The sequence below is a fragment of the Haliotis rubra genome, unplaced genomic scaffold (assembly GCF_003918875.1).
Source record: "Haliotis rubra isolate DU_JTF1 unplaced genomic scaffold, ASM391887v1 Scf1438, whole genome shotgun sequence".
NCBI classification, from domain to species: domain Eukaryota; kingdom Metazoa; phylum Mollusca; class Gastropoda; order Lepetellida; family Haliotidae; genus Haliotis; species Haliotis rubra.
The window spans coordinates 27,025-49,609 of NW_025765379.1; the positions used below are offsets into that span (position 1 = coordinate 27,025).

A 22,585-nucleotide genomic window follows, 5' to 3' on the forward strand; every position below is an offset into this window, starting at 1 on the left:
AGCAAAGTGAATCTTTTCACAAGGACTATACAGCATTCATCAATGATTTATTGAAGAAGGGCTATGCAAAGAATGTATTGACAGACGACAGCCATCGAACAGAGAAGACATGGTTGATGCAGAGACTTTAATTATTCAGTTTTGTACAGGGACTTACATTTGCTCATGTAATTTACACACTTGAGAATTCCAAGGCTGGACTTTGTAAGGCAAGTAAGCTGTACGAACTTGATCCCAATTTAGAAGTCTTAAATAATGTGATGAAGGGTCGTGGACGGCTTGACAAAGCCTGTATGTCTGAACATACCAAACATCCAGTGATACTGCCTAAGGAGAGCAATATTTCAGAGATGATAGTTAGGAATATCCATGAATCTTCAGGACATGTTGGCAGAAATCATGAATTGTACAAGTTACTTAGTAAGTCCTGGATTCTTAGAGCTACCACTTTAAACAGGAGAGTGATTCACAGATGTGTTATATGTGGAAGACATCATGTAGCTAGTGTTCTAGAACAAAATATATTTACATAGCGTCATACTGTCCCGGCTGATCTTCCCAGAGATCATGTTACCCCAAATGATCCTCCATTCGCGTTTGTATGAGCAGATTATTTTGGTCCTTTTGAAGTTAAGCGTGGTCGTGCCTTGGTCAAAAGGTGTGGAGTAATTTTCACCTGTTTGACTACACGTGCAGTTCATGTCAACGCCTTGAGAAGATTTGTAGCAAGAAGGGGTCAGGTTCAACAAATAAGAGCAGATAATGGTACCAATCTGAAAGGCCACAGAGAGAGAACTTCGGGAGGCAATCAAGCATTTTAATCAGTCTACCATTAAGATGAGTATGATACAGAGAAATGCGGAGTGGATATTCAGTCCCCCTACTGGATCACACCATGGCGGAATCTGGGAACGACAGATACGTAGTGCATGGAAGATACTTTTTTCCGTTCCCAATGATCAGCCCGGAGATGGTGAAGGATTACACACAGTACTGTGTGAAGTGGAAGTCATAATTAACAGTAGATCAATTTTAACTGTTTCTGATGATCCAACTGATCCAATACTTTGCAGATCTCTTCGAGAGTATCTTACGTCATTGCAGATGGTCGCAGTTCCATCACAATATTAATGTGGGAAATGTAGTTCTCATCGTTGATGAAGCAGCACCTAGAAATTCATGGCTTATGGATTTCTCACGGATTGAGAAAGTTTATCCTGATCACAAAGGGTTTGTGCAAAGTGTTGAAGTCAGAACAAAGTCAGGTGTTTTGAACAGACCAATTACAAAGTTGCGTTTATTTCTTGAAAGTGAATGTTCACAGGATCAGTTTTCAATTCTACTGCTTAGCAATACAGATGTGTAGAGAAGTGTACATGTTGTTAATTTAGTTATCCAGTGGGTATTTTGGGTTTATTATGCAGATATATTGTGTGTATGATTGTGTGTATGGATGCAGTTCACATCTCATCTTCACATTTGATGCAGTTGAAAAGCTATGTTCAGTTTATGTAAAACTGAATATGTTTCATATTATTTAACGCAGAGTATATATTGTAATTGTAAATTGTAACAATTAAGGTACCGGAATGTTGCAGTCAAATGCTTCAGGTATATTTCTATTGAGATCAAGGGGAGATAACCTGGAGACAGAGATTTTTCTCAGTGTTGATCACTTGGATTGCCTGGTCCAGACTCGCTTTGTTTACAAACAACATCATGCAGCTGTAATACCACTGAAACAAATATATACTGATGATATAGTCACACTTGTACAAACGACTGCTATTAGCAGAGATTGCTTATGGATGTGGAAGGGTTTTGTCGGTTCTATTAAGTAAACCCACTTTACATCTTCCTCTGCTTTTGCCCATTTGGATATGCATCGCTAGTATACATAATTATTTTTAAGTTGTAATCGCCATTGGTAGGAGGTTGCTCACGATATTTGGGCCATGCTTGATTTCAAAAAGGTGTTCATTGTCAACATTGGAGAAGCCACATGTCATTATACGACCTACAATTGGTTGCAGTGCAATGAGTGTCATGAAGTGGATTTGACATAGTAACCTGACAAGTCCTCCTTCTGCAACACGTTCCCATAACTGAACACCCTCAATGAAATGTGTTTGTATGAGAAAAGGAAATTGTTGGTGGTCAACTTGTGAGCTTGGACAGTATGACGCTATGTAAAATATTCGTAGATGGTACACCACAATAAAGACTTACATAACAGTTGTTTTTTTTGCCTTAACAGATAAACGTCTACCCAATGTCTCAGTAAATAATTCGAATTATGAGTTGAAAGAATCATTTTAACAAAAGTTGCGGAGACAAATTTTCATTATATCTGCACTTCTCCACTACCTTACTCACGTTGCTATTTTTCGATTCAAGGATCACTGCAACGTATCGTTAACGCCTTTGTTCTGTTGAGCATTTCCGAGAAGAGGCTTGTTGCTGAGAATTGCATGACCAACCTATTGAAGACTATTTTTATGCTAACTGTTGAGTGAGTGACTTTAGTTTTACGCCGCTTTGAGTACTTCCAGCAATATCACGGCGGGGGACACCAGAAATGGGCTTCACACATTGTACCCATTAAGGGGAATCGAACCCAGGTCTTCGACGAGACGAGCGGACGCATTAATCGCTAGGCTTCCATACCGCCCTTGCTAACTGTGGAACGAACATAGTTTAGCACTCGATATGCCAGTTTTACTTTAAATACACTGTACATGTATATTGAGGTAAGTTAGGGCGGCATTCAATTGAAGTTAACTGTTATGTGAAGATTATAAAGTTTTGGATAAGGCTATTGTATCAAGAATATAATGACTTTGTTATTCTTATGAAAGATTAATCTTACCAGTTGTCACTAGCAAATAAGGGCTTGAGTTGTTGGGCACTAAAGGTTAAAACATAATAAAGTGTGGAGAAATCAGGATGTTGGTATTATAAATCGGGTCATATCATATTTCAAGCAGAGGTGTATTGATATTGATAAGCAACGCTGGTTTGAAGGTGTCCATAAGTATAATACATTAACTTTGGACCGTTCTGTAAAACACGAAGTTAAAAAAACCTATGAAAGTTTACGCATTGCCCTTTCATCTCTCCGCTGCTCTCGTCATAAGCTATTAATCGAAGAAGGTAGGAAAATAGGTTTAAATTGAGAAGACAGGTTATGTCCTTTGTGTGTAGTTAGGAACATAGAATCAGAACATCACTTTTGTGCGGTATGTCAATTTTATGATGGTCTTGGACGCTGTATCATTCCTGCCTATTACTAAAAATATACATTTCCTTCACAAATAAGATTTCAACAATTGATTGCATCTAAAAATACCCATGTATTATCACTGCTTGGAAAGTAAGTATTCTTAGGATTTAAATTACGATCACGTTTTGTAATATATATTTCAGGCGCTTCATTATGTATGCGCTGCATCTTGTATGTGTATGGGCCAGTGGTCCCCCATATTGTCAATAAACTCATCTCTATAATTATTACTTTTTGTGTGTGTACTTGCCAATCCCTTTTCCATGAGACGTTGCTCACAGGGTGGAAGCGCTGTCCACGCGAAATGTGGAGTTGCCCCAAAGCAACTCCATTTCCTCGCTAGACAGTGAAAGACAAGTGGCGCAAGCGTAATGGTAAGTTTTCCCTCGCATTTTCATTATTTTACAAGTATATCAGGTTTTGCCATTTGGCAGTGGGATCTAGAAATTTACAGATCTTTCCATAATAGCTTGACACCCTCTCTATTTATTGCAATTGTGCGTTAAGCGAGGGCACCCTCCTGAGTGTCGAAACAAGATCGCGGAAAATGATAGTTTAAACACAAAATATGACAACCTCATCAGCAGATACGCCTTTTTTCTCATAGAAATAGTTATTTTAGGTCTTCATTCAGAGTTTAGGCTTTAAGGTGTCAGTATTGTTTTAGTTATCATAAAAAATTCAAACTGTACCTTTCATATGGAGTTATGTTGAAACTGTCCATTGCGTTGAATGTTTTATGTTGAAATAAATGTCCATGTAGTTGCATGGATTTTAGGGCATGAACTGTCGAAATTCCACAGTTGTTGATACCCTTTTCCACAGACTTGGCAATGGAAACGGTAGTTGTTGTGATGGATTCCCGAAATGCTATGTTCACATATAACGATTCGCGCAACGATTGAAATCCTTTTCCCCCTGTTGATTCCAAAGGTGACTGCAGCGGTAGGTATGGGATATGTGACTTTTCAAGAGTGGCGATAAAATTTACAAAATGTGTTATCGGAAGAAAGGTGAGATGTTTTGAAATTGATTCTGAGCGCAAAGGCCAGTGAAGTACTGGAAATACTGGAGAAATATGCTGCTTTCAATGCTTTTTCACGATTCTGGCCGCTGTGTTTGAGAAACTGAAGTGAGAGAGTGAGTGAGTTTAGTTTTACGCCACACTCAGCAATATTACAGCTATATGGCGGCGGCATGTAAATAATCGAGTCTGGACCAGACAAGAAAGTGGTCAATAGCATGAGCATCGATCTACGCAACTGAGATACGATGACATGTGTCAACCATGTCAGCGAGCCTAACCTGACCACCCGATCCCGTTTGTCGCGTCTTACGACAAGCATGGGCTACTGAAGATCAATTCAAACCCGGATCTTCACGGGTCGAAAAAATACCGAAATGATAACGAATAATTTTGAAGATCTGACAAAGGTTGATCTTCTCATTCATGGTAATACTTAAATCAAATCACGTCTAGACCTCTAGAGACGAACCCTTCAGAATTCAAAGAAAATATGAAACTTTGGAAAATTCATTCAAATTAGTAGGACCCCGATTATGTTTATATTGCCAAGTATTTCAGGAATATATCATCATTTATTGCATGTTGCGGTACAAGGGTGACTTGAAGGTGACTGTCAAGTGGGAGGTGTGAATTTCGAAACATTGATGCCAACCACAGGTTCCCAAACTTTCTTTGAACTACACTTGTGACTTCTTCCTATTGTTTTAGCACTCCATTATTTCTGAGGATTTGAGAGTTGCTAAATATATGTCAAGTAATGGAGAGTTGTTTCAGTGTTGTGTTAAGCTGGTACAGGTTAAGCGAGTACGAACGTGACTTTGTGAGGAGCCCTTTCTAACCGATTATTTTTAAAAAATATATACTTTTACGTTTATATGTAAGTTTCAAGTAACGACATTAAATGTTACAATTATAAACAGTTTACTTACTATAATTTATTGGGGGAATTAACACCATAACTCCCAATTCCTTAAATATAGTACGTTTTATTACTCTCCCTTACGTATAAGTCACAATCGCGTATAGTGGATGTTGGTATCATGATATTTTAATGCCTCGCTATACCGCTCTGTTGGTACAGTAGACGCGTCTTTCGAGGGTTCGACTCTCCCAATAGTATTTTTCCTTAAGGGGGACGTTTTGTGGGCAGTTTTATTGTGAATCACGCATGCATCCTCCGAAGATGACAAGAACTGCGGAATATGTCTGAATATGAAAAAGAGAATAAAATCAGCAAAAGTGTTAAAACCTGACAGCAAACCAGTGTCAACAGATTTGGCGATTAGATAATGCGGAAGTCAAGTTGGAAAAGACCTCAGATCTTCTTCCAGTCAATTGTATGGAACAAGCCTTCTGGAAACCGTCCATACACGAAGCTGTAAAGTCCAGTTTCATTACACAAAGCAGACGTAAATAGCTACTCCTGCCCATCCTTCAGATAGACACATTTTAGCCCTCATTTCCCCATCCAACAGTCAGCCCTTCCACTAGCCCTTTTTAAAACGAAAACTCCACCCATCCACCGCACCCCTTATTACATCCCCTTATTCCCAGACAGACTAATCCTGGAAGTGTTTTGATATGAACACATGCTAGTGTCTAAAGCATCGCCAAGACAGTTCAACCTTTTAATTTTATTAATCCATCATATAGTTGACTTGAACTCATATAAATATCAACATCCACCACGACCAAAATCAATCTTCGGACAGTTTTTTTATACTTTCCATCTGAGTTGTGGCCTACGCCAAGTTCAGTTTCACCACACAAAGCTGAAGTAAATAAAATCAGCACATTTTACCATCACCTCTAGTGCCTCCATTTACTCTCTCAGCAAATACATATATAGCAACAACACTAAGAAAGCAAGTTCTTTGACCTTGCATTTATTTATGAATCTTCAGGCACATAAATGATAATGGGTGCACTGAAACTCATCACTTTGGAATTGTAAGAGCCGATTAATCTCTTGGTTTGTGATGAGTTTACAAGCTGATCCCCTTTCCTCTTTTGCTCCAACGCCACCTTCATTCTGTGAAAAAGAATATGATCATACCGTATATATCATGAGAATGTTCATTAGCCGTAGCGCAAGCTGAAAATAATGTTCTTTTACTACGATATCATCCAGATATCATCTAGGGATGCCACTGTACGCACATTACTGCTTCCATTTGATTCGTCTTCACTCATTTGACAACGTGTACATTAATAACATGTTCTGAGAGCCAGTGCAGTTGTCACACTGTTGACAACTATGGTAACTGACAACAAACACATGTCAATGTCTGCCATTCAGATTGAATGAATGTTGTTTTTTTCTCAACTGGCGACAACACTATAGTTCTTTCATGAACGCTGTCAAACGAAGCCCTTAACGATAAATAGCATAAAATGGTTAGAAAGCGGCAACTGATTTCGCTGATTTTGGTGATGCATGTCAACGTATGGTACGGCCTTTAACAACAAACAAGCAATAGTTAAGACTGAACTCTGAAAAGCGACGCTGAATATGTGCAGCTCGGGACATTCCATACACTAGACTACCCAGCAGTGGTCTTTCCTAAAAGCCATAACATATGGCGTGTTGCAGGTAAACTGGATGCATTAAATCCAGCAATTGTGTGATCTGAGGTAGTCAGATGGATGGGGTTAATATACATATACGTACCTGTGGAAGATGAAACTGACAATACCGAAGGTAATTACTGCAGACAATACAGCAATTGCTGTTGGCAAATATGGGGATGTTGTCCATCTGTCACTGAGAGATGTTGAGGGCATTTCATGAAGTTGGTGAAACTCTATAACAGGAAGTTTATAATACATTGCCTTTGTTAAAATTAAGCATGTTGATACCTGCTACATGTACTCTCAGTTATATTCTTATATAGTTAGCAACGAAGAACTGGGATTGCGGACTAAAAAATAATTATACATTTGTTCAGACCATATTGTTAAATATAATATACATGGTTTGTAGTATTCCTGTTAGCACCTTACCTCCACTGCTGTGGGACATGTTTGTGTTGCATGTGTGAATCTTGCTTGAGTTATTACCGTGTGTCTGCCTTAATGCAACAGACATGTTGTTTTTCTTCGGGTTTTTGTCAATAGCATCAGAAGAGTTAGACAAGCACTCTCCAGTGTTTTTGTCACACTTAGAGCATGGGTAGGGACATCGCTGTAAGCACCCAGGTCCATAGAATCCATCCCTGCATTGTCCCACACAATCTCCCGTGTATCTGTCACACCCCAGACACGGACGCTTACATCTAGTACTACATGTTAACCCCCTCCACCCCAACACACACCCCTCCGTACAGTTGACGGCTCGACCATTGGCCAGTAGGGCACACCGTCCATTCAAACAGTTTCCTCGGCAGCTCCGTCTACAGTCAGACCCATAGAAGCCGCTGACACAGTCAGTACATTCCTCAGGACACTGGTCTGCGCTGGGGCAGTAGTTCACACAGCATTCTTTCTTCAAGTGTCGTGGAGTTTTATGCACGCACTTACTGCCACCTTCAACATACGATAGGTCACCTACATCACAATATGACAGGATCGATGCTATTGGTCTTTAATTTCCCTTTGAATTGTGTTTTATTATAAATGATATACTTGCCACTGGTAAATGTAACCTTTTTTGTGAAAGACAATGCAAAAAGAAGTGAAGGTGGCCCAATCAATACATAGATGCAACTTGAGGTAGTGTGGACCGTTGTTTCAAATGTCAATATACAGATATGAATATACTCTTGCTTGACAACAGTACAAGAATCTGTATCGAAACGTCGCACTCACGCAATAAAGAAGTTGTTATCCATAAAAACGTGTTCCATATTGTACGTCTCAAAATGCCACTCAAACAAGATATGAAAGTGTTGATCAAAGTTTTACACGTGGGAAATATGTGAAACAATGGTCGTTGCACTCATGACAGGTAGATACATTATTGTATTTATGGTCACTGTTTGATTGGCATATGTTTAAGGAAAGGAAAAGTGCAGAAACAATGGATCAAGTACCTCATATGGTATTGTAGTGATCAAGACCAAAAGAGACATTCACAAAGAGTTAATACAAACACGTTTCAACTACATAGATGGTGTGTCTTACCGTGGTGTATCAGGAGAAACATGTACACAGCAAAGCCAAATGTTGCTGGTAAAACTCCACGGTGCCGATCACGACTCATTTTGTCTGGAGAAAAGAGATAACGGTATCATGTCTTCAACTATCAAACCATGTAAACGTCTCGACTGGATGTACGTGTCCATTAACATGAAAGCTTATACTGTTTCGGTGTAAGGGATTCAAGGTAAGGGGCTTTGGCCCCTGGTGATTGGTGTTAAGGGGTTCGCCAGGGAATACGTTTTAGGATTTGGATAGAGGCATGTGATTCTGACGTTAGCTGCTTTAGGAGTGAAGATTATGCACACATTTTACATGCTATATGTTTGTTACATTTGGATAATTTTATACATTTCTATTGGTTGTACAATTCTGAAAGTTTGTGGATAATTCCAACCGGAACTAAATACATGTAGCTAGTGTTGCGGTTAATTCATTGCCGTGACAAAAGGTTTAAGAGTCCCCTTTGAACCAGCAAAATAGAACACAGACAAGTCTAAAATATTCAATAATATATTGAACAAACAATGAGCAAACTACAATAAATGACAATACAGATATCTAGTACAATAGTCACTAATCTAAAATATTGGGTCACAGACATAAAATATTAACTCACCAGAGTCTTGATATTTACAGTGTGAGCAGATATACTGATTGAAGGTTGTTTACAATAACATATGGAGAATATAGAAGAGCACGGTCAGTCTTAAATTTGCCATTGGAGATATATAATGCGAGATACGAGCCAAAACCCACATTCAAAACTTCAAACACTGCAACCCATAACAACTATCACTCAATCAATGATATCACAAATTACAAAGAAAAACACTTTCATAACTCTAGGTTAAACAAGAAACTACTAAAAGACCCAAATTTATAAAAGTAATATGGCTGTGATCTTAAGGTGTCTGAATATGTTACAATCATAGCAATATAATTAACATAATGAGATGAAATGTAATAATATGAATATCATGAGAAATATCTTGCAGAATTACTATGATATAATGCAGATACAAACATACAGCAGCATCAAGTCATTATACCTTTACAACCTGGAAAGTGCATCAGCACAAACATTGTCTTTGCCTTTAATGAGTCTTGTCACAAGATTGAACCCTTGCAAGGTCAAACTCCACCTCATAAGTCTTTGAGTCTTGTTCTTCATTTTGTGAAGAAACGTCAAGGAATTGTGATCAGTAAATCCTTCATTTGGAAAAGAAGTGGTAACTAGGTACACTTCAAAATGCTGCAAAGCTAGCAAAAGACCTTATGTTGCTTTCTCAATGGTAGAATAATTTCTTTGATGCTTATCAAACTTCTTGGAAAAATAACAAACTGGTGTTCAATTCCTGAATCATCCTCTTGAATCAGGACAGCACCTGCACCTACATCACTTGCATCAATTTGTAACTTAAATGCTTTCTCAAAATTTGTTGCCTGCAATACTGGAGAATTCATGAGTATGGCCTTGACTGTTTCAAATGCAGACTGACAACTGCTATCCCACTGGAATTTTACCCTTTTCCCCAAAGGGTTGGTAAGTGGTGATACAACATCTGAGAAATTTTGACAAAACTTTCTATAATAGCCTGCCATACCCAAGAATCCCATGAGTTCTCTCTTAGACTGAGGTACTGGAAAATGTACAATTGCTTTAACCTTAGCATGAAGTGGCTGTACCTGGTCGTGCACTACAACATGCCATAAAAATGTGTGCTTCCCAAACTTTTCAAGATTCACAGTCAGTTTTGTTTCAGTCCGTCTTTTGAAAAGAAAGCATGAGTTCTCTTCAGATGGTCTTCCCACTCCATGTCGTAAGCTTCGACACTATCAAGACCAGATGTGACATTGTTGACGAGTCTCTGGAAAGTCGCTGGTGCATTCTTCAGACCAAACGGCATCACTTAGTATTGATACTGTCCATCTGGTGTAGCGAGAGCCAATATTTTCTTTGCACGGTCTGTGAGTGGAATCTGCCAGAAGCCCTTCAATAAGTCAAACTTACTTATGTATCTTGCTTGACCAATGCAATCAATGTAATCATCCACTCTCGGAATTGGATAAGAATCAGTTCGTGAGAGTGCATTGATGGCTTTCAAGTCAGCACAGTAGCGCCAACCCCCCGCCACCACTCTTCAGCACAAGAATACATGGTGAACTCCACGGACTGTCACTTGGTTCAATTATGTCATTGTCCAGCATGTATTTCACTTCTTTCCGCAGAATATAACGCTTCACAGGATTCATACGATATGGATGTTGTTTTATAGGCACAGCATCACCTACATCTATATCATGGTTAACAACATTAGTTCGGCCAGGCACATCAGGAAATAAATGAGAGAACTCATGAATCAAATCTGGCATTCGAACTTTCTGCTCAGGGGAAAAATGTGATAGTTTCTCATCAAGGTGAGCTAACACATCAGAATTTCTTAACTTTGGTGAAGCATTATCACTAAGGTCATCAAACTTCACATTGCTAACACCATCATCAATATTGTCAACATGTTCACAATTATTACAATTTAGTACAATCAGTATCTCGAGAGAGTGTGGCAATACAATTTACCTGTTTGGTTTCTAATATGTCATTGTATTTCTTAATTATGTATACATGACACAACCTCTTTTGTTTACGACGGCCAGGCATCAGGACGGCATAGTCTGTGTTGCTAACCTTTTTGTCAATAACATATGGACCTTGATACCTAGCTCTGAGTGGTTGACCAGGAATGGGAAGTGAGACTAACACTTCCTCACCACGAATGAAATTTCTCTCTTTTTACTTTCTGTCATAATTTAACTCAACATCCTCAACCTGCACACTAATAAGCTGCTCTCTAGAATAAAGGTGATCACCATCTGACAAACTATCAGACATATCAAGAAGACCTGAAGAGTTACTACTCTTTGATAATAAGTCATCAGCTTCTACCTCACTAAAAGAATGATCCATGAAAGTATCTGACAAATCATAAATGGAATAATTCGGCAAAAAAGTCTTGGAAGAAATGCCTTTCGACATTGAACGAGTCACTGCACAAGAAGGAAAAATACACCTACATTCATCCTCCAACTTTTCTGTACTATCTGAACTCTCCAAAGAAACAGTGACAATGGGATCAGCACCAACTTTGGCCCCCATCAGACCATTACCGATCAACAAATCGACACCAGGAACTGGGAGAGAGTCAAGAACACCAACTTTCACCTTACCACAAATCAGATCTGAAGTCAAATTCACAAAATGGTGAGGAGCAGAAGAATTGCCACCTATACCCTGAAGCAAAACATGTGAGTTCGCAGAAAAAAGCAAAATATACTTCAAAATCAGAGACTGAAAAGCTCCAGTATCCCTCAAGATAATAACAGGCCTTGGGGTAGAATTATCTCCCATAAGCGACACAGAACCATTAGAAACAAACGGCAAATACTCCTTCCGAACTACAGAATCTGGGGACTTATTCTCACAAAAAAACCTCTTCTCAAAACCACCTGGAAAGAAAGGCTTAGGTGCGATAGACACAAAAGCATTTGGAGAACCTGCAGCCTGATCTTTTAAACTGGGGTTTGTAACATGCAGAAATCAAATGACCTGGATTCTTACAATATCCACAAACAAGATCAGAACTGGAAGTGCTGGGCTTAGAATGAAAAGAATGTGACTGCTTATCAGAAGAATTTGAACCTGTTCTAACACCACTGTAACCTGCATGTCCTGAAGTCTTACCCGGGAAGAGCCCTTTTGGCCAAAAAACTTGGTAGTACCTGGAGACCTAAAAGAACTCTTGTTCGTCAAACAATAATCATCTGCCAACATCGCTGCCTCATGACAGTCATCAACCTTATGTTCATCCAAATAAGTCTTGAGATCAGAATAAACACTGTGCTTAAAATCCTCCATCAAAACTAACTGTCTCAAACCATCAAAATCTGTGACTTCCTTAGAACCACACCAAACAAAGTTTCCTTTTCTCTAGCAAATTCTACAAAAGTCTCATTGTCCCTTTTATGAGCATTTCTGAATTTCTGATGATAAGATTCAGGCACTAACTCATAAGCTTTTAAAAGGGTCCTTTTGACAAGTTCATAGTCTGAGCTTTGTTGTATCGACAAGGCCAAATAAGCATCCTGAGCTTTACCCTTCAAAACAGTTTGCAGAAGCATAGTCCATGACTCCTTAGGCCACTTGGGGTTTCAGTAACTTTTTCAAAATTTAGAAAATATTTGTCTGCCTCTTTCTGATTAAAAGGAGGTACAGTCTTGCATGCCTCGAAATGTCAAAAGAGGAAAAATTTGTGTGAGGAGAAGAATTTTCTAGCCTTTTCAATTCAATTTCTCTGTCAATTTCCATTTTTCTCAATCCTATTTCCTTTCTTTCTCTTTCTCTTTCTGTTTCTTTCTCCATTTCAAACTTTTTCATTTCCATTTCTTCCTTTTGAATCTGTAGTTGGATTTCAAGCTTTTTCATCTCAACATTTTCTTAATTTTCTTCTTTCACTTTCCAAAACCTCATGCCCGAAAACTTCCTCATCAATAAAGTGATTCATCATATACTGAGACAAAAAAGAAACTTCACATTCTTTCTTCAGGGCACTTTAATAGAACAAGAGATGGTAAGATGGTTAAATTGTTATTATTACATTGATGAGATCTGTGTGATGTACTCGATACACTGACAGTGTCATAATCAGTTCCATTAGGCAACACCGCCGTTGCAAAACATGGGTATACTGAATGTTAAGTCACAAAAATAAATATGCTAATGTTCTCAGTTCAATATCGTGTATGGCCGCTCCGCGCATTCCCCACTGCCAAACACCGTCTCCTTATCGACTGCCTGATGCTTGTGAACACGTGGTTGGGGATTCTGCACCATTGCTCTTGCAAGGCAGCGTCAAGGTCCTTCAAATTCTGAGGTTGGATCCTAAGACCAGGAATCCATTTCTCCCAAGTGCATCCCAAACGTGTTCTATTGGATTAAGGTCAGGGGACCTCGATGGCCAGTCCAGCATTTTGAAGGAAATTATGTGTCAACATCGCGGTGTGCAGCCGAGCATTATCATGCTGGAACTGTAGACCTGGGCCATGAGCCGCCATGAAAGGAACAAGTTCAGGGGTGAGCACCTGGTTGCAGTAAGCAGCAGCTGTGAGGTTTCCACGGATGACCAGAAGTCAGGAACGGTTGTTCCCACAGAAAGCACCCCACACCATGCAACTTCTGCCCCCGAATCTGTCGACTTCCTGTACACAACATTGGGCATACCGATCATGACGTCGTCTCCAGACTCTATGCCTGCCGTCCGCTAATCTGAGGGTAAACCTGGATTCATCGCTAAAGACGACTCGATTCCAGTCTCTCTGGGTCCATCGCAGGTGATGTTGGGCCCACAGCAGACGTTGACGTTGATGAAACGGCGTCAATATTGGCCCACGATATGGACGTCGAGAATCGAGATTGGCAGCCCGCAACCGATATCGAATGGTCTGTGAGGACAGTCGACCTGGTGACGTAGGACGATTTGACGGTTTTCTGCTCCTGACGTCACACGTGGACGACCCGACTTTGGGCGATCAGAAGTGGTGCCAGTTTGTTGTAGACAACCTCGCAAGTCATACACATTACGACGGCTGCATCCCATTGCTCTTGCGACGTCAATTACTGATCTTCCCGCTTGCAACATGCCAACGGCACGTTCACGTTGCACATTTGACAATCGTGGCATTTCAAGTACCGTTAGAACTGTGGTTTAAAAGGTTTTTTCAATTCTTGAGGCCAATGCAAACACGTGCACATGAAGAAAACTTCGATGCGAAGATCACGTGATCGACTGCATGTGCAAAACCTGATTTGGCACTAACGTCATTTGCACGACGAATGGATTGGTTTGAGTGGGTTTTGCTAACGTTTTTCTAAAGTCGAGAGATAGGGATCCAATTTCGGATACATAGATGTATCATCAGAGGAAAATTCTTCATTATTTTTCAAATTACATTTTGTGAAGTTTCGTTTTTGACTCAGTATATAATTTTCAAAATCTGAAATTTCCCCATAGCAGGTTTGGCCTCAAGTTTGAAATGTGAAGAAATTTGCAATAAATCTGATGTGTGCAAGTCGCCGACTGTCTCTGGCGTAGGGGAATCAATAAACTTCTCAAGTTAAACACCATTTTGCTGGTTTCACAATTCATCTGTTGCAAAATTGCAGAAATTTGAAATAAAACTGAAAGTTCATTCTAACCCGGACCTTCACGGGTAATCTGGACAGAGGTTGTTGTCAGTTAATGTACAGGTTTGTCGTTTTACTTCTGCGTGAACACACAGTTTTATTTATATTCTATGCAAAGTCATCCCAGGCTTCGGATGCGTGGTCAAGTAAAAGGTCGTATGTAAATAATGTAGATTTTAGATAATGGTGATTTTTCAATATTTATAAGTTCGTAAAGAAATTATCATTTTAGATGCAGATTATCACATAATGCCAATATGGCCAGACCATAGATAGATCTTGATTCAAAGATATTCCAAGTGGATAATTCAACAGACCAATGTAAGTGTCATCTGCAAATAAACGAGGTGATTTTTTAACATTATTATGAGTGGTGTATATATACAATGAATAGAAAGGGGTTCGAAAGAGAACCTGGGGGTGCCCCAGCTGAGGTCACCACCATTTACAATTACATTTTGTTGCGGCATCGAAATGTATATTTTTTTAAAGTTTATGTAGTAACCCACTGTTGCAAAGCTAACAAAATGGTTTGGAGACATCACAGAATATCACACAATTAAATCCTTGCTTGTCAACAGATGAATGAATAATAGTATTTATTAACCATATGGTGAACCAGTGTCATATATGTCATATGTGCGCATGTGCACATATCACTTTTGCATAGCAACCATTGTTTCTGTGTTTCTGTATTTAGTCGTCGGTGACGTCTTTTAACAATTGAACGTGACGTCAATGAGCAGGGCAGTCACACTTGCTTACCGTGTTTTACTGCACAAATGTACATGAATAAAATGGATAATAAAGAAATCATTACACGTGCAAGTGTCCCACACGACTTATACGAAACTCGTGCAAAATAGTGTTTTGCCCTCGTTCTCGCTCGGGCAATACAAAATTTCACACTAGATTCGTATAAGTCGTATGACACACTTACTCGTGTAATAATCTCTATATATTTCCAACAAATGTGAGAGTAGAAGTGATCTGGAATAACTGGTATCCGTGAAAATGATTATGTAAGTGTTTAAATTCAAGTCTTCATTGCATTCCTAAATTATGGTTAGGTAGCTAAGAATTAGTCACAATGAGCATTTCTTTGCAAATATGTACATTTAACATCAATTACCTTGCAACCTAAAAAGGATAATGTAAAGCAAGGCAAGTGTTGAACTTGATAGAAAGGAAAGTATATTTATATTGCATCGTAAAACACGTTAATCATTGTATATAGCTGCACACACGTGCGACATGCAAGTGTGCTACGGAAGTGTTATCTACAGACTGCGCATGACATGTATGTGAGTGCCTCAATGACCTAGTTGAGTCACATTCCCGAGGAAACATAGATTTCTCCGAAACAAGTGGCCTAGAAAATGTGTTCGACGCGTTTATTTCGATTAGGATCCTAACAATGCTGCCGCGGTCTACCTCGTTGTATCGAGACTGGATGTTTTTATCGCTGTGGATACGAACAATAAAGAAATTTTCCCTATGTTTTGTAATGACGCAAAAATAGGCAGCATTATTTAATAGAGAACATGTCTTTTGATATATACCCTTAGCGAAAGTAGGGGGGAACCTGAACTTTAAATTTGTATAGAACGTATAAGCTATTTTATGAACGCACAACCATGTCGCACCCATATTCGTGCATGGTGTGTCATTCTTGATTTTGACAGTTTTCAAGAAGATTTATTAATTAATGTAGACCATTAATTTTGACAATCATCTTGCATCACACAGTTTTTAGTATTTGTTTCTAGCCGGGTTTTTTCTTCTTGTTTTTGTTGTTGTTTGGTTTGGTTTAGGAAATGAAAATCGTACACATGCAAATTTCACGTCATACGCCAAGTATCTTTCAAGAGCGATTGCTGTAGAAACAACTATGGTTGGCCCACTATGGTCATAAGGAAGTGCAAGTGCTCATGCACTCTCAAAATATTCATTATATCATATCCACATTGATTGACTCTGATATATCTCCCGATTGCATAATGACTACAGAATGTATTCTTGTCTTAGAATCAACTGCAATAACAACGTGGCTTTATCATAATGCATGGTTGCATTACAGTATGAGTGCAATCTGGTTGCACAAATTATCGACCACATTATCCAATATGTGAAACCAATGTAATGCCATTGCTATGCATAATTGCCATACACGTAAGGAAACTCATGTACATCGAAAAGGGTAATAGTTCATCAGTTCCTACCTGTAAATACAGAAATGATTACCACTGAAGTATTTCTCAGTGATCGCCTCGGCCATTACATGTTGTTATATCCTTGTAACATAATACAGTGACGTGTTGTTCCGGCATAGTAGAGCATGCTGGGTGGAATACTATCGCCTCACTATCACTCATTACACACTATCGCCGCTCTACAACCACGTGTGAAAACTGCATACTCGGTAGCTTTGGGGTAAGTTAAGTTGATATGATGTTTTAAATCAGATGGGGTTTAATGAAACGTATAATCAACAGTTATAATGGATTGGATTTCTCATTTTGAAAGTCAACAGTACTCTGGTCAATGATTTAATGTCAATAACGATGATTGTATAAACACAACTCAGTGTACAACAAGGAGAGTTCTATGGATATACACCTTCTTTAATATGATATGAGCGACGTTTCGGTGTAGCTACTAACATCGTTATCAAGCAAATGATGTACAATACTAGATGCAAGGTATATTTATATACATGGTAAAGTTGAACCGTAAGTGATGATGTTTACACAATTAATGAGGTAGATGTACAGGGTGGTGGATGTTTACACAAGGGGTCAATAGTTACACAAACATAGTAAGCTATGGGGGGATTAGGGGGGGAAGCCAGTGATATGACAGACAGGAGAATAATAGGATTAAGATTGCTTGGTGATGAGTTGGTTGTAGGCAGTGGGGATGTAATGTCCTTGGTCTCTGTTCATGGCCGGTTGGAGTCTCTTGATGTGAATGGCTTCTAGTAGCTTTCTGATCTTGAAGTGGGTGTGATTGCTGGTGAGTACATTGATGCTGTTCCATAGGATGTTGTGGTCTGGGTGAGCTTGGGTGTGGTCAGAGATGGCGGATTTAGAGTCTTTCTTCTTCACAGAGGCTTGATGTTCTTTGATTCTTACAGGAAGGGGTCTTGAGGTTTCGCCGATGTACAGTCACACTTTATGTGGTAAACTGTGCCTGAGGGGTCTTCTTTAGTTGTAGGGGGTTGGTCTGCCATTGGCTTTTAGGAGGTTCTGTATAGTAGTAGTTCTGTATAGAGACTCCAACCGGCCATGAACAGAGACCAAGGATATTACATCCCCACTGCCTACAACCAACTCATCACCAAGCAATCTTAATCCTATTATTCTCCTGTCTGTCATATCACTGGCTCCCCAAATCCCCCCATAGCTTACTACTTGTTGTTCATCATACCACCTCCTAAAATGCCACTTAAACAAGTTACAACTCAGTGTGTCTATCCGATCAGCATATCCTGTATCGGAATATAAACCCGAAACATCTGTCCTCTATGAATTTATGCAGTTACGATATTAACTTCACTGTTGAGGCCGAACCTGTACTTTTGATTAAAAGTGAAGTTCAGAAAGCACTATCGATTACAAAAATCTGTCTAAATTTAGCTTGCAGTATAATAGAGGTGTTATCAGCCATTACTTTTCCCGGAACACCTGTGTGGAGTAAAAATAAATGCAATACTGACAGATGATATGGGTATGTTTGTCATCACCTAGTTTGATTACAAACTTGTGAATTCTATTTTAGAAGAAACTCGAGAGTGACTATCATCTGTCATTTTATAATTCCCTATGACCAACTCGACTACATTATTTTACAGTTTTAACCAATATTATACAGTCCAGTTTCATCTCCATTAACATAAACTCTCTTATTTCACTATTTTGGTTGTTTTTTAATCAATTATAAATAATGACTCATCGATTTTTGCAGTATAAAGAAGTATCGGCTGTAATTTGCACGCTTTCAAGATCGATAAAATTTGAAAAGTGACATCTCACTTTGTAAATATACAATGCATAATCAACAGCAAACTTTGTAGCTGTATTTTCAAATACCATATTTAATTAATTTGTCAAATGAAGGTTTGTGGCTCCATTGCTGTATATGTCTTAGCATCGAAACTGCATTATGGTATGGACATATATATTTGGGTGCGTGTCTGTGTGTGTCTGTGTATGTGTATGTAGGCATGCATGCATGCATGCATGCATGCATGCATGCATGTATGTATGTATGTATGTATGTATGTATGTATGTATGTATGTATGTATGTATGTATGTATGTATGTATGTATGTATGTATGTATGTATGTATGTATGTATGTATGTGTGTATGTTTTTGGTTTTTTTCGTTTTGTGTGTGTGTCTGTGTCTGTGTGTGTCTACTCGGTTGCCAGAAAATACTGTTCTTATTCACTGTCGTTGTACAGTGTTCAGAGATAGGTTGTTCATTGACTTATTCTTGCAGAACATCATCTTGCTGCAGATCAAATATGGCATATGGCCAAATGGAATATGGAATACGGCTAACAACACACTAAATATATTAAAATGAGTTTTAAGCAGAGTTGAAGTTTCAAAAACATTAATGTTTGGACACGACCCTAATGAACCAACAGTCCTGGGAATAGTATACCAAGAACCAAATCCTTGTGTTTTCAGAGCTGTATTCAAAACATGACATTCACATGTTTGCTTTGTTGTTTGGTCTTCTCTGCGTACTTACTCTATCCTGATGCAATGGCATGTACACCTGTATATCTTACGTTTCATGCTACTCTCTTTTAGTAAATTAACGTTATGGAATTGTAAACCTGTCATGTACATGTTGACCTATTTATGTTTTAAAATGTTAGTGTATTAATGGAAAATTTAAAAGTTTAGAATTTGATTAGGTCAGAAATGCTACATAAAATGTTAGCTACCTTTTCCAATATTTGTATCTACAGCAGTAACTGCTATACAATGTGAAATTCCCCTTATTAAGTATCTCTTCACCTCTGTATAACCTTGACCTACTCGTATGGTCATTCAAATGTTGTAGAGCAAGTGTGCCGATGCTAGCATTTGAATTTGTCGTTGGTAACCGTCTGAAACAACGTAAATAACACGCTACAGTTTCACTTACTCATTATTTCAACTTGTCTTTCTTGCGAAATATACATTTTGAATAAACTTGCCTGTCTGTCTGAAATATACGTGTTTGATAAAGAAAAGAACAGTTAACTATGACAATGTCCCTCGAACGACTCTTTGGTTTTGATAGAAAAAAATATGTCTTACCTTTACTAGGCTCGATACTACTCTAGGAGGGCTCATTCGCCAGTCGCCTTAACGCGAATACCTGAAACTAAAAAGTCGCCTTAACGCGAATACCCCCTCTAGGAGACACCTAGATTGCAGATTGTAAGTATTACTATTACACAAGCTTTGGTAATATTAATGCTTCTGTCATCCATTGTCGACACAGCTACGGTTATTTTGGGCGCTTATAGCGTGTGTTTATTATAACCAGCCAGTATAACCTGCCTGAACGCATGATCGTTGACAAGTCCCATGACTGATATTACGCAGTGCAGCAACACATACTGTGGCTGATATTTACAACGTTCGGGTATCACAGGGTGTTTCTGACATACACAGTCATCGTGTCCTAGGCTTTCTAAATTACGCCCAAACGTCTTAGGTCTGAACTGCAGACACCCACATGCATATAGTTAGCAGTATAATGAAATGATACATTTTTTAAAGCGTTGATTTAAGCCGACAATGTTATTGTTGTATACGTTAGATGTTATACATTATTGTTTTGGCATTGTTACCATACTAGAAAATATTGTTTCTGTCGTATTTGCTATCTTGTATATGTAGGTATACAATATTATATATGTTTTAAATACAATAAATAATGTTAAAACTTAATGCAACGAAGGTCACAATATTGTTTTAGCCGGAATTTTCCAAAAGTGAACAACTCCTTTCCGTCAAATAGTAAGAGCATACTATCTGTAAACGTTCAATCGCATTACGAAAAATACTCACAGTGTTTAATCCTCTTGTTAACGGGATTTTATATCATGAAATTTATGGATTTAGCATATTGGCTGTTTGGTAACACAACATTTTCAACTCATTTATACTGCTTGATATTATTACATTGAAAACATTTTGTATCAAAGTTATGGACCTTTAAGGTCCATAACTTTGATACAAAAAGTATTCATTGGTCATCCAGAAAAACAGATTCCACTTAACGTGAAATCATTTGGCAAAGCTGAGAAGAAACCACATTCCCAGAAATGGTCTATACATTGCGTAGTTTCTCACTGATAGTAAATTGAAGGCCACAATAGCATTAAATCAGTTTAAAGGTAGTTCCGGATTAAAATTCCATTTAAGTCAGTTTAATATCAATCTAACATTTTCAGACAAATGCAGTGTGATAATTATCTGTGGACATAGCGCGGTGTCCGGCACAGAACAGGTCACGTCACGTCCCCTTATTCCTGTTGTGTTTCATTACAAGCAATAATTGGTACACCAAGCAAACACTTCAGTGTGATTCGCAATAATGCATATAAACGCGTAATTCCTGTCCAGAACCCTGTTCCTCACAAATTATTGACATCGGTTAACTTTAAACATTATATGTTCGGCTCGATCGAATATTGTTGTCCGGCTACTCTGAGCTATCGTGATGGCATATTCCCAACAAAGGTGTGCTTTAAAATGTTGTTGTGGACGAAGTACCATTGCATTGCCGTTGTTGTTTTGAGGAAGTATATAAAAAATCTTTCCTCATTCCTGTTACTGAAATTTGTTCTATTATTTGCAACATATTTTGCGTTTATGTGCAACATGTCCCATTGCATCGGTATATGATAATAATTTCTAAAAGTATTTGTAAAGAATGAAGTGACGCCAATAAAATGAAATTACAACAAGAATGAAAACCACAACAACATAAAGACCCTGAGTTTCAAATACACACAACAAGTTAACATTTGTAACAACTGTTATTTGATTGGGAACTCGGACTTTAGTTTTCTCAGGTTAACCCTTATAATCGAGTGCTATTGCAAGCCTATAGATATAGCTACAAACATGATCAGCGTTTGGTGCAATATAACAATACATGTTAATTTATAAATGTTCAAATATATTTTGCTGGAATAAATTCTACATACATACATACATACATACATACATACATACATACATACATACATACATACATACATACATACATACATACATACATACATACATACATACATACATACATACATACATACATACATACATACATACATTCTTTTTTAACTCCGTGTGTATTGTTTATGTGGGTGATGTCAATCTTGCTTATGCCAGTACTAAGAGTCTGCCTCAGTGTCTGAGTCGTTTTCTACAGTACTCTACAGTCTTACTGACATTGCTATTTTTAGATTCCAGTGTTACTGCAGTTAATCGTTAACATGTTTGTTGCGTGGAGAAATTCCGAGAAGAGACTTGTTTCTGAGAATTACATGACCCTTACAGACGTTACACCATCATTGCGTTAACTGTTGTCATCGAACAGTTTTACTTTGAATACGTGAATGAATCAGTCATAATCTTACTATTCTGAAATCATTTTGTTGTTTGGATTCTTGGAATAATAACAGCAGGCAGATATCAACATACTGAGTATTTGTTAAGCATCAAGATAGGTCAAAGGGATTGAGTACACCTCTAACAAAGACTCACCTGGAGACGTGAAAATTGTTCCAGTTTCTTTACAAGTGTGTATATTGTATACAGCCAGAGGTGTAATTCATGGGCAGAGAGTGTGACGTTATACCTCAATGAGACAAGAGACATT

At 38.4% G+C, this 22,585-nt stretch overlaps 2 protein-coding genes and 1 long non-coding RNA gene across 7 annotated transcripts in view; 1 reads left to right on the plus strand and 2 right to left on the minus strand.

Moving 5' to 3' along the window:
- LOC124269295 overlaps positions 1–22,585 on the plus strand; it is a 51,477-nt gene that overhangs the window by 20,888 nt on the left and 8,004 nt on the right. The window contains exon 1 of one of the 2 annotated variants that reach the window (XM_046704301.1): positions 20,051–20,130. The exons of the other annotated variant lie outside the window; for it this stretch is intronic. The gene's annotated coding sequence lies outside the window, so the exon portion shown is untranslated. Of the gene's footprint in view, positions 1–20,050; positions 20,131–22,585 lie in introns of those variants that run through there. 2 annotated transcript variants of the gene reach the window in all.
- LOC124269299 lies at positions 2,439–4,444 on the minus strand. Its single transcript, XR_006896485.1, has 2 exons — positions 4,412–4,444; positions 2,439–2,520 (listed from the first exon to the last, which is right to left on the minus strand). It is a non-coding gene; the product is annotated as an uncharacterized LOC124269299 (long non-coding RNA).
- Positions 5,933–22,581, minus strand: LOC124269297 (cell death abnormality protein 1-like). 4 transcript variants are annotated; one of them, XM_046704305.1, is made up of 5 exons: positions 22,471–22,581; positions 8,433–8,516; positions 7,314–7,835; positions 6,982–7,114; positions 5,933–6,342 (listed from the first exon to the last, which is right to left on the minus strand). In XM_046704305.1, exons 2-5 carry the CDS (start codon positions 8,509–8,511, stop codon positions 6,201–6,203), a joined length of 876 nt encoding a protein of 291 aa, XP_046560261.1. In that variant the 5' UTR covers positions 8,512–8,516; positions 22,471–22,581; the 3' UTR covers positions 5,933–6,200. The 4 variants fall into 4 exon arrangements, with proteins under 4 accessions (XP_046560261.1, XP_046560260.1, XP_046560259.1 ...); XM_046704304.1 differs by lacking the exon at positions 22,471–22,581 and adding an exon at positions 20,008–20,120; XM_046704303.1 differs by lacking the exon at positions 22,471–22,581 and adding an exon at positions 16,911–16,996.

Coding starts and splice junctions, on each gene's coding strand:
- LOC124269297 (XM_046704305.1), bottom strand. CDS start 8,511: ATGAGTCGTGATCGGCACCGTGGAGTTTTACCAGCAACATTTGGCTTT. Junction 7,115..7,313: donor CATGTCCCACAGCAGTGGAG/GTAAGGTGCTAA, acceptor TTCCTGTTATAG/AGTTTCACCAACTTCATGAA. Junction 6,343..6,981: donor GTCAGTTTCATCTTCCACAG/GTACGTATATGT, acceptor TCTTTTTCACAG/AATGAAGGTGGCGTTGGAGC.